This window comes from Larus michahellis, chromosome 2 (genome assembly GCF_964199755.1).
Source record: "Larus michahellis chromosome 2, bLarMic1.1, whole genome shotgun sequence".
Classification (NCBI taxonomy): domain Eukaryota; kingdom Metazoa; phylum Chordata; class Aves; order Charadriiformes; family Laridae; genus Larus; species Larus michahellis.
The window spans coordinates 150,259,222-150,280,596 of record NC_133897.1 but is presented as its reverse complement, the minus strand read 5'-3'; the positions used below and the strand labels follow the sequence as shown (position 1 = coordinate 150,280,596).

Sequence of the window (21,375 nt, the reverse complement as noted above, 5' to 3'; positions counted from 1 at the left end):
TGTGAGGATTTTTTTTTCCCCCCTAACTGTAGGAAGTAAAAGAACTTCTGCTAGAAATACAGATTTACCAATACAAGTAAGTGATTAAATTGCTCCCCTACGTTCACAACATCAGCCTTTGTAAGAAAGGAGCAGCATGCACCACTGCTGGTAACCATTGCAGTGTCCTACGTAAACGGACACGATAGCACAGGAAGCTGCAAGGGACAAAGTGACAAGAAATCCCCTTCAGTGTTCAGCTGTAACTTCTGCTCTACCATAGCATACTCTACCAGGAATACATTTAGGGTTGCAGGCCATCCATGAGAAGTTATTTTCTTCTGCACAGGTGAATGTGATCTCCCATAGAGAACTCTGAAGTTTTTATGAACGCTTTCATAAAAAGGCAAAAGCAAACATTCTATATCAGGCAGGAAGCAAAAGGTTCTTTAAAACTGTTTAATTACATGTTTCAGGTAAGCACAGACAATACAGTAGATTTCTCACCGCTGAATATTTACATTCTTTTCTCTAGGCTTGAGCTGTTCATTAAGAGTGTCTTTCAATCAACATCCTTGCTCAATCACTTTTGCTGCAAAGAAGGTGCTGGAATAGAACTATTGCAGGAAACATCATTCCATCAAGGCATGATTTTCTGGTGGTTTGTTTTTTTTTTTTTTTTTTCCTTCTCCTTTAAGAACCACGTACTAGTAGTTCAAGATATTTTGGGAGAATCCTGGCTTCCAAGATGACCTGAAGAATGCATTGAAACCAAGCAGTGTGTTGAAGTCCTAGAAATACTTAAATCAATACCAATATGTATGTTGTAGAGAAGAAATTCTCTTTTTCACTGGCACCACCACTGATGCCTGGTTTCTGTTAGGACAGTTTTACACCAATTTTGTTTTGTTCCTTTTTCATTAGCCTTTGGGCCTCTTTCTCCATTTTCTTCCGTTGTTGTTCTGCTGCTCTTTTTTCCCTTTCTGCTATCTTCTGTTGTCTACAATTAAAGAAAACATAAATTGCTAAATAAAAGGAATCCATTTTCAGCATGGTCATACCTTAAATTCCTGTCAATAAATAGGTTATCATAGCTAATAAAAACAGAGCTTCAGTCTACTGTAGTTAGGCTCAGAACAGTTACTCTTTTGTTGTGCTAAGTCCTTTTTCCAGATTAATCTAGTCTTAGGCAGTATTATTTTTTTTCAATTATTTTACAATCTAAAAGCCACTCAATTCTCAAAGATCTAAAGTAAATCAGTGAGAGTGTGTGACAGTTATAAGGCCTAGAGCTATTTAGGAAAAAAACCCAAAAAACAAAAAAACCTCTATCTAGTGGTCTGAGTCACAAGTTTACCTGTCTTTTCAAATTCAGACCAAAACAGTTCTACTTGCCTAGAACACTGACTTGTGTCCCCATTTTCACATCATCAGCAGTTATTCTCTTTGTAATGCAAGTACCACAGACATTTTTCCTTGTGATCAGATGAGATAACTTTTAATACTCCCTTTCACATATTCAGGATCTGTGCTGTACCCTACTGTTCAGTAAAAATATAAACAATAGCTTATAAAGAAATAAAAAAGTAATTTAAAACTCTTCAGTTATGTATCCTTTTACCATTATTTCTTATCACTGCTATAAAACCCCAGACATCACTATCCGCTAGCTCAAAGAATCTGTCAACAGAAAGAGGTTTCCAATTTCAACAAATACATAGCTGACTAGAGCACAGGAAATAAACCGACACAAAACCCCACTCATTTTATTCCCCCAGTTCAGCTAGAACACATCACCACATGGCACAGGGGCCACAACTGGATCCATACTCCAAGTGGCACATTGCAGCTTTCCTGTATCACATCAGTAGTAATAGAATGGTATGAGGTGGTGACTCCTGCTTTGAATTCAGTGTATTAGATATGAAAAGTTTGCTAAGTTGCTTGCAAGAGGACTTTAAAAATAAAAATGAAGCTTCATTAACTTGAAAAGGTGAAATTTAACATGGATTCAGTAAGAATAAAAAATTGCTTATTAACTTTCAACGTATCTAAGTTATCTGTGCACATCCACTAAAGTGTGTGAAACATACAGAATTAAAAACTATCACCACCTGAAGCAACATTCTCTGGTAGATTCCAGCTGTGGGCAAACTGCACACACAAAACTTAGAAATACTGGAGATACAAAGACTACATATTATCTTTGTATTGGACAGGAGAAGGACCGCACTTATTAAATACCTTCATTGTTTCCCCTGATTTATTATTAATGGCTAGAAGTTTTCTGATACTCTATTAAGCTGCTCTGCTGTCTGTCACGGAAGAATGAAATTAGTCATTCACATCAGGATCTACCTCCCAAATTAACAGAAGCCCAAACTTTTTTTTTTTTTTTTTTTGAGATCATGACCTGCTATTCTACATTCCACCAGAAAGCCGTATAGTTGACAGTGCTGTCAGTCTAGCATATGGAGTGTAATAATATTTACCACTTTACAGTAGCAGATTTTCTTATATTCCCCACACCTCTGACACAGAAGGGAGAAGCTATATGTACAGCAGACAACATGTAGAGCCAACGGAGTTCCAAAAAGCCACATGAGGTATTAAACAATGCTGCTATTCATTTGCAATTCTAAAGTGAGAAGTCATAGCAGATCATGTTTCTTTTCCCCCTGTAAACTGCACCACACAGAACTCCTCTGCAGAGAGAAGTGGTTTCCATGCCCTCTACCGGCTGAGTAATTTTACTGGACTTCAGTTATGCGAAGGTCTCTTCTCACTGGAGTATAACCTGATAGAGGAACTGAAGACACCAAAAAATATAACCAAGTAGCTTACCACAAAGTGATACCTTTCCACTGCTATTTTATTTGATCATTATTCAAAACATTGTTCTCTATTCCAAACTTCCTCCATGTGTTCAACACAAAGTTACTACCTTTCAGGCTCAGAAAGGTTTCATTTCTCAATAAAGGAAAAGCCTATGATGAACTGCAGCCATATCTGACTCACTTTTTCTGGGTTCCAAAACAAGGAGTTCAGCCAAGTTTGGATAGAATGGTATCAGTTGTTTAAACCAGGAAAGTATTAATTCCTGATGTCAACCTTGCTTTGCAATCCTAACACAAGCTATGTCCAGAGAAACCAAAACTTCTCTCATTGGTTAACAGAACACAAATTATAGTCAGAACACTGCTGGCAGACATTCTTATTCCAGTGTGTTTTTATTTACTGCATACCTTCTGAATAACTGTAACAAGAAAGATTTCATACCATTTGGTCTTTTACTTCAACACAGCTAAAATTGCACCAGCACTTAGCTTAACTGTTCCTACTGGTAAAAAAGCTTCATTTGTATTAGAAGTCTAAAGGTGCAGATAGGTATCTACAATGCACAGAAGAAACCAAGTTCTAACTAACTTCAATTAACTGAAAATCCAGTTCACTATCCACTACACTGGATCCATCACTGACTGGAAAATTTCAGTGCATCCCAGCCCAGAACCTGCTGGGGAGCAGGGGGGGGAAAAAAACAAAAGACAAAACAAAAAACAGACTACAGAACTCCTCGGGCACTAGTAGCCTACCCCTCAGCAGCGTTTTTCAGCATGCTTTGATCCCAGGAAGCAGTTGGCTGCTTATACATGCTTATTTCTACTGTTCTGCATTAAGTCATCAGAGACACCACAGGATAACAGTCTTCTCTGTTGCTTGGCAGGCCACAGCCCATTTTTGCATGTTTGATCAGCACGCCATTACTACACAAAGATTATTCCAGTCTAACATACTTCTGAATACTACCTGAGCACCAACAGGTACCCAGACACAGCTAGCTAAGGGAGAGCCTTACTTTTTCTGCACACTCATTTCATTCTCAATAAACACCGCTGGAATACAGTCAGCATTAACACTCTGAAGGGTTAGGGGGACTTTGTCCCCCTTTTCGCTGTCTGAAATCTTCAGATCATTCTGTAGACCAAGATGCAGTCTTCTAGCATTAAGAAGACACTCCAGATCACCTCCTTATTACAGTCTGTTGAAAACAGACCAGGTCTGTCAAGTACTATACTTATGTTAAATGTCAGATGTTAATTACAATACTGATGTCTACTGTAAACCCAGAAGGTATTTTCTATCAATCTTGCTAAAAATCAGCCAGCACTTTCCAGCATTACAGAAAAACATTGTAATTCGATGCGTCATGAATAAAACAAAGATTTTACTTCACACAGCTGGGATACAGCTTACACAATCATCAGTTGTACTGAGGTGGCCATTCATAGCTGGCCAAGTGATATTAATACAGTTACAGTTCTGATCATGTTCTTTCTATTTACTTGAAATATTTGGGTACATACACATCCCTTCTACAACAAGTTTGATACTTTTTACTGGGGCCAGGGAGGAATTCTACGAAGATTAACCACTTGAGGTGAAGCCTTTCAATAGTAAAGATGTCAGGTTGAAATCAGCTTCAATCAAATAAGATGACACTTCAAAAAACAGAGCTTGTGGGAAAACCACAGTGCTATCGCCACATAAGAGATCAAGCAATCTCTCTTACTAAGTATTCTAGAGCACGAACCTGACAATTGGCAGACAACATACCTTTGACCATCCTGGGAATATCTGCTACACAAATTTTACACTCCAGAAATAAACTGGCATATGCACACACCCGATTATTTTTAGTAGCTAATTTGTATAAAACAAGTCCCCGCTTCAGAAAGTTTAAGTACTTCTTTTCATAGTCCTAAAAACATCCATAATGGAATGTGGCAAGGGTTAAGTAAAGTATGATGCAGCCTCTGCAGTTCACAAAAATAGTCGTTTTGTTTCTCAGTTCAAAAAAAGCAGTATTTTTCATTGCCTTTCATTTTCTTTGGTGTATCATAAATTAAGTCTCAGGAGACTGCACTTCAGAGATTAAAGATCTCACTGAGCCTATTGATATTCTTTATGGGAAAAGCTACTATCCTTGGAACAAAAACAGCCCAAAGGCATATCATTCGTATCACAAAGGTTGTACTTCTGTGATACATCAGTGAAAGACAAGACCTGAAACAGTTCAGTACTGAACTTAAAAAAACCCCCAAGATATTGACCAGAAGGTGCACATAGAGGTATCTGATTGAATTTACAAAAATATTTGCATTACAACCCTAATTTCACATGTTAAGCCACTACAGAGCAAGACTAACAGAATTAGAATTGGTTGAATTTATAATCTATCATTAATGCATCAAAAGTGTGCTGCTGACTTACCCCTTATCTTATTCCGCTGGTTGAAAAAAGTAAATTTTCCCAAATATTACAAACTGTTCACCAGAATCCTTTTTTTTTTGCAAAAATACCTTATTTTCCTTTAAAGATTCACGCTTCCAGAATGGTTTTTGAATATATAATGTCCTTATTTCATATTATCACTATTGTCCCACTGAAGCCATGTATTTGTGATTTTGAGTAGAATGAGAGCAGTTTAAGAAGCTGGAGCCACCTGAGGCAGATTATTTGATGATGTAGCAAGCAAAGTTTGATAAAACCTTGAAGAAGGTTAACGTAAGTCACTGCCAATCAAATCATTGCACATGATTAAGTTAAACTCAGTCTGCATCTCTTCACCCTTCATCCTCCTTCCATGTGTTATTAAGCGGGAAAAGTATTCACACTAACTTTTTGCAAGATGCTGATATTACATTCAAGCCTTATCAGCTAGTTTAGTTAAGTTAGCTAGAAAAGCATAGCTCCTACAGGGATTCCAAGAACACCTTCTACCCTGAATTATTTTCACTTTACAGCACACGGTTATGATCATTTTTTTAAGGACATCCAGTGGCATTTTACTTAACCCAGTTGAAACATGTTATTTGTACATAATAAATTGCTGGGGTTGGGGGGAACATTGTTGGGGTTTTTTTGGGGGTGTGGGAGATTAATGTGTTGTTCCAATGTTCCAGTGATTCTCGTGTTTACCCTAGTATCTCATCTACTAAACTGATTAGATTCAAAACATATTCTGCCAAGTACCAGCTACATACAGATTAGACCTTAAAAATCATTTGTCTTAAGAATTGTTAAACAATTCTTAGCATTTATCAGAAAGGTGTCACAACAAACAAACCTGTATTTGATTCTTTTACATGTAAAAGGTTTACATGGTGTTACATTATTTTCAGTTACCTAAGAACTTCTTCTGCCTGCCAGGCAGCATCTTCCTCCTCTTCCCAGGCATTAGTATTTTCTTGCCAAGTATCCAAGTCTCCCAGTTCAGGCTGAAACAAAAGAAGAGAAGCTCCAAGCACATGGAAAAATTGGATAAAACACATTTATTTTTAACCTTGATGCTTCAGACTTCCATAAATATTTGAGATATGACAGTACTTCTCAGCTTATTGTCTATGTTTTCCTTCGCTCTAATACTGACTTTTTCCAGCTAATTGTTGGATGTTTTTTTGGATTCTATTGGTGGGTAACAAAGGAGGGAAGGAAGTACTGGAGTGCGTTTTCAGGAGGGAGAAGACTGAGCAGATGAAATGAGTAGATAGTGTAAAACGTTTCTGGAAGTTGCACGGATAAACCAACATGTACATCCACATCTTTGTGTGTCCAATAACAACAACAAAAAAACCCAAACAAAAACAAACAACAAAAAACAAACCTTCTATTCTTTTGTTAGGAGCTTACTGTGTGGAAGCCAAAAAAAAAAAAAAAGCATAGTCCATTGCTTTAGAAGATTTGCAAGTACACAACTATTTGGAAGCTTCTTACCTTTTTATCACTGATCTGTTAAGTTTCTCAGTAGAATAAATTCATTAAAATTAGATTAACTACTTCATTGCTTTGAACCAAATACTCAATTTTAAACAATTCACATTATTTCACAACTATTCCTCTTGCTCCCCACTATGCAGACCTTAGTCAGACTATTCCTTCTCCTACAGAACAGTCATTTAACTGTCAAATACAAGATCAATATTTAGAACATACTTACAGATTGGTGAATAAAAGGAATATCTTGTGTAGCTGCTAATCTGCTAGAGAATCCTGTGTTTCCCTCTGGAATCCCAAAATTTAAAGGCTCTCGTTTTTTAATAACTATCTGAAAATATTAAAAAAAAACGAACAAGAAGTGGTAAGCCAAAGCAGTGCACAGATTCCTCGGCGATCATATAACTCTATGACTGTGAAGGTACAACTACACACCACCGCACCGTGTATTCAAACAGCACAGACTCTTCTCGAGTTTTGTTCTGAACCTGAAGCCCATTCTATTAGGCAAAATCCGTCATCAAATACAAAGAAATCTACATCTCCCCAGTCCTCCCTCTGCCCCCTAGATTTTGAAAAATCAAAATCCTTAGAAGAATCTAGTCCAATGAATACTGCAGATCCTGAATGTACAGAAAACCGACCCCAGTATCATCTCCAGTTCATAACATCACAGCAAGATTCAGGTTGGAAGAGGCCTCAGGAGGTCTGTAATCCAATCTCCTCCTCAAAGTACTGTCAGCTCTGAGGCTGATGAAGGTACTTGGGGCTTATCCACTTGGGTCTTGAAAACTTCCAGAGATGGAGCCTGCACAACCTCTGTGGTAACCTGTTCCAGTACTTGACTGCCTTTGTTGTAAAAAAGGTTTTCCAATTGAGTGAAAGCCCTGTAAGTACCCAGCTGGAAGATTTCCACACAGAAGCAAAACTTGCAATTACCAGAAGTCTGAGCAGCATTTATTTATGGTGTTGATGCGCTTGTGGATATGCCCTACTGTCTTGTATCCATAATAAATAATAATAATAATAATGGATATTTGAAGTGCAAGCTATTATTTTAAAATATCAGCTCCCTAATTCCAGCCTCCCCAATGTAACTTAGTGAAACAAGTAACCATTGTTTTCTGAAACAGCAGTGCTGCTACCTCAGACTTCAGAAGATCAGGACAGGGAACGTCTCTGTTCAAATAACGGAAAGGTATGAGCACAAGTATCTTAGTGCAGTGGTTCCATTTTCAGAGTTAAAGTCACTTGAGGGTTCTCACATTATACTTCACGGAGCCTTCAGACTATGAAATTATTCCTAAATTTCCAATAACATTAAGCCTAAAGATGTAGACATGAACTAGCATCACATTCGTTAAGATCTCAAAGAGTCAGTAGTTTTAACTGAACATTTTAGACTACACATCAGCACCTATTTTCACTTCAATAGAACAGCATAATTTTACCATCAGCACCTTCTATTAGTTGCCAATTTACTTATAGCATATTTTAAAGCAAGGAAAATCCTCTGTAAGTATACTGTAAGTATAATGAAAGTGCAATACTTACTTTTTGAGTTTTTCTTATAGTTGGTGTCATATCTTTGAAATAATCAGGTTCCATTTGTTCCAGAGGATTTTGCTGAGCAGCCACATTGCCATTGCCACCTTCAATCTTCACACTGGTAGGTGCATCTTCATCCCATGAAGACCAGTCTTCTACTTCAGGCTGAAGAGAAGTATACGGCCCAAGTTAATACTACGTGCAAGAAGAACTCGTCTTTTTATATCTTGCTAAGATATATACTTAATATTATATAGCATATATGATAATATTATATCTTTCTAAAATATATACTAATCCTGTTGTAGCTCTGATATAATTACTCTCTTAAGTGATTATCTGTTAAGTCACCTACCACTTAATCAATTACCTGTTTAGGAACAGATGAATAATCCACTGTGGTTGGCAAAGTTATTTGGTCTCCACTTAATTTTCGCCCTCTTCCAGACCTGAAAGAAAAATGTAGGATTCCTCCAAGCTCTGAAAACATGAGCACTAAGTTTAAAAAAAACAAAAAGGAAGACTGAGAACGGCACTACTGAAAATAGTCATGGCTAAAACATTCAGGCCTTAACCTATCTTAGTATTAACTACCGTCACTAAAGGTCTCCTAAACAAAGGAATTTCATCATTAATTTAAAGTGGTGTTCATAAGAATTTCAAAGTGCAATTTACTTTTCAAACTGCAGGGGAAATAGAGGAGAAGCAATTCTAAGAAATATGAAAATGGACAAATTAACTCAGTTATTTGCATATAGTCAGAATTTTACATTGTCAGTGCTTATGAGGCAAACGCTGTCGATCTACATTTGTTCAGCATTTCTACTGTAAACTGTGAAATCCTTCTACTTGTCTTAGGTGTTAAGCTGTGTCTAACTAATTGCTTTCTGAGCTGCTTGATTTGAAAGCCACTCTAAAGCACTTTTTCCCCTCAAAGTCTAAACAGAGGTAGTATAAGACTTTGCAAGTCAACAGCTTCTGTTCAATACATGCTTCTACTTACTTCAGGAATGCTGTTTCAATGAAAGCATTTCAGCAACCACACCAAATAATTTTAACTGAAAGCAAGCACTAATGCATTGCAAGTAAACCACCTAGATAGTTACTTAATGACAGCGTTCAAAGATCACAATAATAATTAAAATATTTTTAGCTGAAATTTACTATATTTTAACACTTTTCAACACAAGAGAATGAAATTCAGGCTCACATTCATGTTTTTCCCAAGGAGTGTAAGCTCCTACAGCAAGACAGTCATGTAATTGACCTTATGCAGCTTGGAAAAGTTAAGTTTCATTTATTACTACCGATGAGAATAAGAACTGGGAAACTACAATTTGGAATTTGTATCCCTTAGTTTTACTATTATAGAACATTCTACCATCAACTCAGAATAGGTCAATTGCTTGTAATACCACCTCTGCTGCATACTGGTGAGTGATTAGATATATTTTTCGTACTTTAAGCCCTATAGATTCTTCCTTAGGAACGATCAGGTGCTATCATCAAATTTTCAACCTTTATATAATTAACTCTAGCCCCTTTAGAAACTATTCCTTTAAGCTGAAAAGCAACATAGTTTAGGGGTAAAGTGAAAACACGGTTCCCTCAAACACATTAGACGCTTCTGATTCTTGGCTGACTGGATTTAGTTGATGTCTCTAAAGGAAACCCAAGCTTGGAAACATCCTCCTTCAGACCTGTACAACATACATATCTTTAATACTATTCTAAGCCATCACTTCTGCAATTAGATATATTTCCCTATTTATATGATCTAGAAGACTCCAGCAAGTGGCTTACAACAAACATTCATCTAGCCAAAATGGTTACGCTAACGAGGGGAAATGTGAAACAGCTTCTATCATACAACGTGGGAAAGAATATGCTACACAGGGCAGCACTGAGGAAGGCTACATATCTGCGCTTCTTCTTCTACAAAGGGAACAAGATGCTTATAGGAATGATTGCTTCACAACCATCATTAGACAGATATTAATCACCGCTCTGAATGCCAAATGCCTCAAGAATTCTTGGGTTTGTTTCTCCTTAATAATTAGCAGCATCCAAATTTCTCAGATGGAGAACATAACTAAAGATTTTAAACACAATGAAATTTCATCTCTTTTTATACTTACACCTTATATTTCCTGGAAACAGTGGATTCAAGCAGGCTGTTGTTTATCAAAAAGAGTTTTAACTAAAGAGATGACTGGTATTAAATGCAGGCTTTACACTGACTAGAAAGATGCATGATCTCTACAGGTTGTTGTTTAAATGAAAAATTAATGTAAACTATATAATCCAAATAAGTACTAGCTCATATCTATTGAATTAAAATGCACATTTAATTAAATCACATTTGCTACTTATCAGGCATACTCATATGCAGGGATGCATTACAAAATTTATGCAAAACAAAATTTATCAAGCTATGCTTTGCAGCTGACATTAAACAAGGGAAACATCTGTAGTTAATGGATTGAACTAATTTGATCCACTGACTTGCTTTTGTGAAAGATTAAGTTTTTATTCTTTCAACTAATTGTTATTCACAGAAGAAGAGTTCTCTTACTTTTTGCTCCCAAGCAGTTCCTCAGCTGTTCAAGGATTTAGTTCATTCAAAAGTTGAAAAACGGAGGAAAATACTGTCATTACACCTACTAAACAATTACCTGCTTATAAAAGCTATCTTAACACTTGGAGAGATTAAGGGTCCACATAACATAGAAGCTATCATCAATTCAGTGTTTTGACTTCTTTTAGAACTTGAACAGCAGGTATTCCTAATTTAATTTGTGATTCAAATCACAGAACTGAGGTTGACATCTATATAGTTGTATGCCGCATTAAAATGTATCTTTTTAAAGCTTCCACTAGACCTGCAGTGAATTTACCAACCAGTTGAGAGCTTCCTCTTATTCTTGGAATAAGTAGATGAACGCAAAATAAACAGTTATGTCTACCACATATTCTGCATATGCTTTAACCTCACTGGCAAAGTAGCAGTCATCATACACAAAAGAGGAATATATTTTTCCAGACTGTTATTTGTTTACGTAGAACAACATTCTGCAAGAGTGGCAAGAAGCAACAGTAGTTCACATGACAGCACAGTGCTGAGATCTACCTCAGGTACTCTGCTACTGTACTATTGAACTTGACTGTTATACGGCCCTAACTCTTGAGGGTTTTTTGAATGCTTCTAGGTACTACACCGCTGCATTCATGGGTCTACAACTCAGAAGAACACTGGCTATGACTTACAAGAGTAAGCAAAAAAAAAGTCACGTTCATTAAAAAAAAAAAAGAAAAAGCAGTTCCCTTGAACTTTAATCACTGTTCCCAAAACTTTTGAAAGACTCTTCAATAGGCAGAAGAATCTGAAGTCTCAGACAACTGTTCCTTTGACAAAGCAGGATAAGAGTAACTTACATTTATAATGAAAGCCTACTGAGTGATGACTGGGTGGATGCTGCTGTTAACTGAACTTCTTAAAAAACAAAATATCACTTGTCAAGTACTTCTAGAAAATGCGGAGAACAATTTCTCTTAAAGTTTGACACAAGATAGTTTTAAAAGTCAATTTTAAAAGTCTGTCATAGTTGTTTAGAAAACACTCCTTATTAGAGCTATCATATCACAATATACACTCACAACTTTTGAGCTCTGAAGGAATATGCAGATCAAAGAATGAATTTGCCTTAGTTTTTATGTCTTGATTGTAAAATCAGAAATGGAAAAAGTGATGGGTGGGTGTTTCGAAAAGGAAAGAAGTGCAAGCATCTGTAATTAAAAAAGAAAAGGTAACCAAATTAAATAAGACATGTTTACCTGCATATTAACTTTTTAATGAAAGAAAGCACTGCTGCCAGGCAAGTACAGATTTTAAAGAGTCGAAACTGTGTTATGGCCATGGTGAGAAACCCTTCCTGCAAAAGAAAAGAGTTAGATGTAGAGGATTATACATCTTTACATAGTTCTTCAAGTCAATTTCCTTAGCTGCTGATAAGCAAGGAGCATTCTGTGGAACTATATTAATGCAAGGAAAGAAAGGAGGTACCTGGCGCAAAGACACTACCTGCCTACTATCAGGACATTTCAATGATGTAAATAATACAAGTATCTAATGTATGCGGCCTTTAAAGAAACGGAACATAATCATAGGTACAGTTACTTTTAAAGGGGAAGTGTGGGCAATCAGTTGCAGTGACTGTAGAGCTGATCTGGTTTAGACACTAGCAATGGCACTGCACACTAGCAATGCAGGAACAGAATAATCATCAGTAAGAAGCTCGCACTTGCTTGAGCAAGTCTTGCATATACAAATTATAAATTTAGTCATTAAGTCAAAACCCAAAATTGGCCATTTAAATTTAGTTTCCATTTTGATGGAAGCGTATGATGAGAACAAACATTGTTTATTTTAGAACCAATGTCACTGAAAAATCATCAACAAAGAAAGCCTCTGTGTCAACTGATAATCTAGAGAATTTACACTCAGTATACCATGTTATTCCAACAGATCCCCTCAAATAGGTACAGACTGAGAATAATCCCTTTTCTCTTTTCTACAGGTGAAAATTCCAGAGTAAAGAATAAGAGGTTAGGCTTCACAAATAGGTTTTCATTATCTACATCTACACTTGTAACAACATTTTCTGTTGCAAGTTTAACATACCTCCTGTTGAGAAGAGAAGGCAGCCCTGTGACATTTTCCTCAGGCAATGAGTATTCCATGGAAGGACAGCTTGATTTCAAATATGCTATGGCATTTAAATCACTTTTTATATTCCAGGCTTTAAGTTAGGTAGAGTCAGGAAGGTGGATCATTAGGTAGGTTGCTCCAATACTGCCCTGAGGATTTTATTAAAAAGTACATAATGGGATTTGTGAGCTTCATGGAGCTTAGATTTATTTTTTTTATTGGTGCTCATTTGCTACATAATGTAACTAGTATTAAACACTGTAGTAATATAGTACTGGAAATACTGCTTCACATACAGTCCAGATCAGTAATTTCTGATACTGAGAAATCTTACAGGGTGGCTACTAAGCAAACAAGACCTTTTACTATAAAATGGAAGGGTTAAGTCAGTAAGTAACCCCCAAATTACAGACCACGGTACCAAGCTATAGCTCGGGAAGAAGGCCTCACAGGACACATTTCATCTCTACTTCAACACTAGACTTAATCTCATTTCATGGGTGACTTAAAAATGTAGAGAATCTTCTACAAGACTGGGTATTAAATGGGTTCTTCAACTAATGGGACTAGGAAACAATCAAACTTCCCCACAAAGAAGCAAGAATGGCAGACACCATCCGTCACATTTAGCTTTTTGTTTTACAGCTAGTTATCCTTTTGTATTGTGCTCAAGCATTTCCTTACCTTCCGGAATAAGCAATTTTGACAATATCTAGGTGACAGGAGAATCCATCAGTCAAGAATTTGAATGATTCAGAAACAGTGGAAATTAGTGAAAAAACAGTGGACAGTAACTAGATACAGTTCTCTATTCTAAAGGTAGAAATAATTGCAAATTAACACTGAATTGGTGGAAGAAAGTGTTACTTTTAAAAGAGGCAGCTAGAAGCCATCTACCTGGGATTTGAGGTATGAAGAGCAGGTGACCTGCTGAAATGAGACTAAAGGTACACCTTTTCTGAACGGAAGCTTGTATAAGAGCTCACTCCACTCTTCTCTATGAGAATTCACTGTTCTATCGGCTTGGAGGACAGGAGTAGCAAAGTACTCAATGTTAGAAAGAGTAAAGCCATTTTCCCCATTGTTTAGCCCACCTAACTGCCACACTGGACAGTCCAGACATATGCTAAATTAAAAAAACCCCAAACTATTGATTGAACAGGTTGTTTTAGGAAGCAACCATTACTCAAAAACCTCTGCAGACTCAGTATTATTTGTGCCTAAGTTCAAAGGACTGGTAAGTTTACTACCTAAGTGCAAAACTAAAACAAAAACAACTTTCAAGTGTGTCAGTTACATATATATATATATATGTGTGTGTACATATATATAACCTCATTATTTCAACTCATCGCCATTTTTTTAATATATCGAATTGTATACCGTATTGACTTCTCAATATAAAGTTAAACAGCTGAAAAAACAGATTCCACAAGAAGTCTGGCTTGCAAGCTTGTGAGGTCCACTGCTGACAAGAGTTAGCCACCAGAAGTTAATCCATTTTTCCCCAGGTCATTCTTATACATGAGTGACTACACTTCAAATATCACCAGTGTGCCTGGTTGGCAGGTTCAATAACTATCGTCATTCCCTATAACAATCAGATAACTTGTCCCTCTCCATTTTCTGTGTGTCATGCAAAGATTTCACAGTTATGACGACAGAGACACACACACACAATCACGTATTTGTGGTAGAGCTGCACTTCACTTCAACTGTGGCAGCGCGAGGCCCTTCAAGACAGTAAGTACTGTTTTGCCTGGCCCTTCTCTTCTCTGAGCTTTCACTGTAGTCTTCCCAATTAAGTTGAGCTCTGTACACTACAAATTGTCAGAGGCACAACTAGAGTTTTGGCAACAATACGCTATCAGCTAACCATAGTAATATTATCAATCACCCACCTTTAAAAAGTACTTTCATCAGTGTATCTAGTTTTTATACTGCTAATTGGGATATGAAACAGTATATATATGCATTAATTTTAGCAATATGCTAAAAGCTATTTAAAATAGAACCTTGAACCAATTATTGGCTAAAGATTAGGACAAGTCAAGCATTCTCCCTAGTGTCTCAAACAGCACTTGGAGCATTTGCATGGCTGCCCAAAGGACAGCACTATCCAAAATGAAAAGTTAAAGGTAAGTTAAAGGTTTTGAGTTTTGTTTGGTGCCCTTTGGGAGAGGGGAGGTTATGTTTGCTTGGGTTTTTTTTCTAAGTTAACTGATTAATTTTCTCAAAGGGAAATAATTTTATATTCTGAAGCAGTTGTATGAATAAAAATGTACACGAAACTTTAATATTTCCTAAGTTTGCTGCAAACTTAATTTGCCTGATACCGTTACACTAAACTTGTTACATGAAACAAAGTGTTCTTTCTTTTCTTGTCCATCTGTCTCAGACACTGGAAAGAAGCCTAGCCATGTATCCTCCTTATCTCATGAACTGGAAAAAATACCGAACAGTGTAATGCTAAATGGCAGGGCCATAACCTTCTTTCTTCCTTTTATTCTCTTAAGCCGTTCCTTGATAATCAATCCCAAAAGCAACTGCAATTATATCAGCAGCCAACTATGATGCAGGACGGCACAGAGGCATAATACAAAGTGGTAGCGCTCCAGCAAGAATCCCAGAACATTTCTTAACAGAGGGAAAGGTGAAACACTGGACTAAAATTCAGAAAATCTGATAAAGTTGTCTGTCAGCCTAATACAGCCTTGTGCATATCACGCCTCATGCCTCAGCTGCCCATTTGTAAAATGGGGTGGAGCTTTCCTTCTCCCATTATTGAAATTGCTTCTGATGCATTACATTTATCAGACTTACTGTCAACTGAACCTTTAAGTTACATAACAGATATAAATAAGCAAATAAATCAGGACATGAATCCTAATTAATTTAATTCTAGCAGTTGATACAACGATTTTGTAACAGATGCCAAATTTAGCTGGAGTTTAACTTGCATAGCTCATACTGCCTTGTATTAGTATAAAGTCACAGCAGCTGCTCACATGGAAGATGAGCACAGAAAGGATTAAAGCACAGCAGCAGCAAGATGTTAAACACATTAGAGACAAGTCAGAAGAATGGGCTACTTATCCCTGAAAACACTTTATGGATCCATAAAGAAATACAGTGAAGGGAGGGAAAAATTGAGAAATTTATTGAACTGAAACATTTTTACATTGTTTTCAGCTTGCAGCAGTGGTCTCCTTAGAACTCCTGGCATCTCTAACTTCACTGACACTAGCCAGCAAATTGTTCACAGCACACACAGTCCAGACGAGTTAGTCAACTATAGTGCGATAAGCGAGACTCCCACTGGCCATCACTGTACAATGAACATGTCATCTGGAGGAGCACTTCCACTTTCATACCTAATCGCACACACAAGCAAAGTCACTTTGTGACTCTAAAAATGCTTTAGAGACTTGTTTTCTTCTGGTGAACTCATCTCCTACTGTCAGTGAAAAAGATGTCAAAACACTTAATATTATAGAGGACCTATCCTGCTCTCCTTTGTTCCTCTACAATACTGACTGATTTGTACTGTGTAGTTTTCTTTAGATCTCATCATCTTTGAAATTGATTTTCTGCCTTGAATTACCAGTGCTTTGTGAATTGATTACTTTTTCTTTCACATCAGCTCATCCGTGACTCTGGAATGAATATATGAAGATATCTTGGAAACAGTGACTTTAACTTATACTAAAGACAGTCAGCTAAATAGTCAAAGGATGGCATCTAAATCAAGACTATAAATAACTTGCCTGAAACTGAAAGGTTCCCCACCAAATACACATCTACATGAGCAGCCCCAAAAAAAGCCTCACCCAAAGCAAAATGAGGAGTCCATTCCCTAGTACAAAAGACTACCATAGCCTTGAGTGCTTACACATGTGTGATGGTGTGCTCCTCCTCCCCAGGCACCAACCTGACCTTTATCTCCCATAACCCTGCCCAAGTGATACCCACCTGCAGTGGCCATAATGGGTGCATCTAGTCATGGTGGCACCATCTGGGGCTCAATGTGGCTTCAGGGAGACAGATAACAACACAATAGCCAAGGGGTAACTTGAGCAATTCTGGTACTGCGGTCAATATGCAAATATGACTATAAGTCAATCACCTTACTCCCATAGATAGTGAACTGCCCAAGAGCCCTTCTGCACAGCAGCAGGACACCTACTCAAAGTTAATTCTTGAGATTCAGAGATTCCTTGCCACAACAGATCCTGGTTAATTGGCTAATAGCATGCTAAACTTTGAAATCTTAGTTAAGTGATATGAAGGATTGATTGCACATATATAATCCATTAGAGAAACTGTTGACCAAGTCTGGGCCTAGGACGGGATCCAGCCGCACCTAGAGTCCTCTCTGTAGAGGAGCTTAGAAAGCAAGGGAGTCCTTTCTGAACCTTCACTCAACGGGACAGTCTCCCAGGCAGTTCTGTCTGAGCCTGTCCTCTATGCAGTAAATAGCCAAGTGTGCCTTGCCATCGAATCTTGTTAAAACACTGTCGGATTTACCATCAAACTTTGTTAAATCCCTGGTTTATATCAATAAATGTATCACTGCTTCTCTCTACAAGTGAAGTGCATCATTCCATCCGTGAAAATGTGTCAGCACCAAATCTCCACAAAAGCACCACTGAACCATTATGGCTTCACTAGAACAGCTGATAAAAACCTAGAAAGTCTATACAGTTAGTCCAAAGTTTCAGTGGCAAGGACAGGATTTTGTTAATTTTGTACAAAATTTTACAAAAGTAGAGTGGCCACATCAATCTGAAGATGCCCAAGTAGGTTTATAGGCAGATGGAATCTTACAAAGATTAGTAGATAGAACTAAAAAACCTGTTTATTTTCAAGCACAGAAACTCTCCTTCAACATTTATACAAGACGTACAAAGACATTCTGTTTTTGTTAAAAAGGCAATATAATGATTTAGCAAGAGCGTTCAGTTAGGTACTGAAAGACACAACCAGCATCTCATGCATTTCAAAGACAGCAACCATGGTTCTGCAGCCTAATGAGAAGGTTCCACTCCCCTCTTCCTGGTTGATTTCTGTGGGTTTTTTCGGTTGGTTGTTTTTTAAAATCACATTATATAGAAACATAATATTGGAAACACTGAGGGAGGAGGAAAAACTTACTGTTTGATAAATGGATAGATTAAATGGCAGCATGACTGAACCTCAAAGCCATGCTACCACAGAATTAGAGAGAGGAGCGGAATCCAAAGACTAGGAGGTATCTCCCCTATCTAACTATAGGCAGGTGGCTGGGGGATATCCATAAGAGGCACTCTAGTGTCACAACACTAACGCTCCAACTTCCAGTGCAAGCACCCTAACTAGGCAGTTGTGAGGTAGCTGGGAGAGAAGACTACTCTGCCTATGATTTATGGGAGTAAGCTAAGTCATACAAGGTGCTCAAATCCAGGAAAAGATTTCAAGAATATCAGGAGCTGCAGAAGACATCAAAATTCAAGAAGGAATATTTGTCTTTCTAACTAAAGGCAGTAAAAATTGGTGCACACTGGTGATTCCTAAGTTATTCCTAGACACCCAACACTCCGTTACACAACACATGGAGTTTCAAGTTTTTTTAAAATGTGCTACTCCTAGAGCCATAAAACTTCTATAGTAATACCACCTCACCTCTTACTCTCCAAGAAACTGAATATAGTTCCAATTTTGTCAATAATGTGAACTCTTCAAGCTTTCTGTTCCGAATTAGAATAAGTTCTATTTTTCAAGGCAACGTTACTTAAAAATAGAAAGTGTACAGCCACTGCCTAATCAGTCGTTCTTTGACAATTCCTTATCTATATATGCTACTGCCTTCTGAAAACAAGCATACAGAACTTAAAGACTGAAGTCATGCAATCCCACGATACTACACTACAATTTCATTCACATTTGCAAGAAGTCTTTGTCATAATGTATTAATTCATGTAACTGACTTGGCAACACTGGAGAAGTTCTCAAACACAGAACCAGAGTTTAAGAGACCTCAGTTCTGTTCCAGTCCTTATTAGTCATCCTGGACTTAAGTTAAGTTATCTGTACCTGCATGGAAAGCCAGAGACAACAAATTAACACACTCTCACTGTTACTACCACAAAACCATCTTGCAACATCTGCCGTCTCGACAAGCACCAGCTATTTAAAAAACAAGATACACTACAAGACATGCTGTGCAAGATGGCCCAAAGAAATCTCTACAGGGCACATCCGTATTTCTAGAGTATTCAGGACTATAATGCAGGAAGCTATACTATTTTTCATTAGTTGTGCAGCTGAGGCAGTTACATTGTGAATTCATGACCATGAGACAGGGCCCCACCATCCTACATAACAACCCAGGCTCAAGCATTATTAGAGACAGCACTGAAGCCAGATGGTAGCACTTAAGTTTTCTGTGACCTGTTAAGAGATTCCTAAGTCTTTAAGGGTGTACTAAGCAACTTTAACTTTTATGCAATTTATCAGTCAGCATGAACAAAGAAAAATTTCAGACTAGGTAACCCCATGCAGTGTGGTCCCACAGAGCCCCTAGAAACATCAAAAAAAGCTTAAACATCCCCCCCAGCTCTGACAGGACGTGCTCCCCCCACCCCTTCTTTTCCACAGGGTGCCAAACCTACCAGTCCCCAAACGCTGCCTATCTACTCGTCACTCACTTTGTTTTGCCCAGCCCATGAGACTTCCAGCCCCCCACGCCCCCCGCCACAGAACGGGCCCGGACCAGCCGGGCAGGGACACGGGGCGAGGCCTCTCGCTCCCCGGGGACGGTCGGGCAGGCCCGCCGCTGGGCGAGAGCCAGCGGGGCGCAGGTACAGAGGCGGCCACACCGCCCCGGGGCGTCTCGAGCACGGAGAGGAAGCGGGGCGGGGGCGTTACCAAGGGAGAGCCGCCAGGGCCTGCCCCGCGGCGGGAAGGCGCCGAGGCCGGGCCCCCTGCCTAGCCGAGGCGGAAGCGGACACCGGGCGGCGAAGGAAGCGGCCCCCCTCGCTCACCTGCCCCGAGTGGGAGGGCTGTCAGGAGGGCGCCAGGGGCCGAGGCGGCCGCTCCCGCAGCCGCCGCCCGTCGCCGGCCGCCCCTCATTCAAAGCCGGGCGCGCATCGCCGCCGCCACCTCCCGCGCCGCCATCTCGGCCTCCTGTCACCCGGGAGACGGGCCCGCCCCTTCCGGCCGCGCCTCTTCCCCTCGCGCCGCCAACCGCTGCTCCCGACGGTTGGGCCAACGGTCGCTGGGCCAACGGTGACTGAGGCGGCGGCCGGGCGGGACGCGGCGACGTGGCCTCCGTGCGGGGACAGTGCTCGGCAGGCAGCACCGGCTGCCCCGCCACTAGCCTCCGCTCTGGCCCGCCCTCCTTCTCTCCCGCAGCCCACACCCACCCTGGTGAAGGCCGCCTGGCCCCCGGCGGGGCTTTGAGCGAGGTCTTTGTCACTTTGGAGAACTGCGATAAAAAAGCGTTGGTCTTTAAAGCTACCAGGGTGCTGCGTATGTGGTTGTAAAGGTATTCCCGTGTGGTTGGCTAGATGCTGAGCTGTGAATTTGGAAGCTACTAAAAAAAAAAATTTGCTGAAGTAGCTTCTGACGGGGTGTAGCCGGTGCTGGCAGCGGGGCTTGCCAGTGTCTCATTTCGTTCGCCCAGATGCTTCAAAAAGTGCTTGTGCATGTTAACTGGCAGGCTTCTGGGTACAGTGTATTCATTCACTGCTGATGTGCAGAATAAGGAAGGAGGAAGATGTTGGGTAGTCTAATGTCAGATTTTTCCAGAGCTCTGTGTAGGCCTCCAGTTGCGTTACATTCGGCAGATGAGGTAAAGGGAAGCTTTGTCCCCTTCTCACTGGGAGGCCTAGTCAACTTCTAAGAAGGCATTGATAAAGTCCCTTCAACTCCAAATCATACCATCCAGTTCTTTCTGCTCCCTTGAAATACCTCCCTTTAAAGACTCCCTGCCGGTAGGGCTAACCTGCCAGCTGCTGTGTTCTGTACCGTAGGTTCAGGCAGTGAGGGGCTGGATGCTAGGCGGATGGTTCTTGTGTGGAGGCACTGGTGTCATGTAGTTTTCCTTCATTCCCTCTTCCCATGGCCTGACAGACACTGTAACTGTGTTTCGCCGACCCCTCATCAGGACGCAGGCCCCAAAGGGACAAGGTGCCAAGTATGATATGGCTGGCAGCAGGGCAGGGGCCTCGCCAGCCAGGACCTGAGCAGGGCAGGCTGGGGGCAGCTCAGAGTCCAGACTGTCAGGCGGGTTTCTGGTGATGAGGCAGATCCAAAGACAAGCCAGTGAGCCAGTCTAATGGTGCAGGATCAATACAGTCCGTAGCGAGTCAGGGCACAGCTGTGGC

The 21,375-nt window shown here is 39.5% G+C and overlaps 1 protein-coding gene across 4 annotated transcripts; it reads right to left on the bottom strand.

Moving 5' to 3' along the window:
* Positions 1-424: 424 nt before the first annotated feature.
* Positions 425-20,208, bottom strand: EBAG9 (estrogen receptor binding site associated antigen 9). Of its 4 annotated transcripts, none has more exons than XM_074577697.1 (8): positions 20,032-20,208; positions 12,983-13,158; positions 12,136-12,233; positions 8,672-8,750; positions 8,308-8,466; positions 6,977-7,084; positions 6,166-6,257; positions 425-979 (listed from the first exon to the last, which is right to left on the bottom strand). In XM_074577697.1, exons 3-8 carry the CDS (start codon positions 12,216-12,218, stop codon positions 859-861), a joined length of 642 nt encoding a protein of 213 aa, XP_074433798.1. In that variant the 5' UTR covers positions 12,219-12,233; positions 12,983-13,158; positions 20,032-20,208; the 3' UTR covers positions 425-858. The 4 variants fall into 4 exon arrangements, with proteins under 4 accessions (XP_074433798.1, XP_074433800.1, XP_074433797.1 ...); XM_074577699.1 differs by having other exon boundaries at positions 8,672-8,796; positions 20,032-20,189; XM_074577696.1 differs by lacking the exon at positions 12,983-13,158.
* Positions 20,209-21,375: the final 1,167 nt, after the last annotated feature.

Coding starts and splice junctions, on each gene's coding strand:
- EBAG9 (XM_074577697.1), bottom strand. CDS start 12,218: ATGGCCATAACACAGTTTCGACTCTTTAAAATCTGTACTTGCCTGGCA. Junction 6,258..6,976: donor TTCCTTTTATTCACCAATCT/GTAAGTATGTTC, acceptor CTTTTGTTTCAG/CCTGAACTGGGAGACTTGGA. Junction 980..6,165: donor CAGGCAGAAGAAGTTCTTAG/GTAACTGAAAAT, acceptor CTTTAATTGTAG/ACAACAGAAGATAGCAGAAA.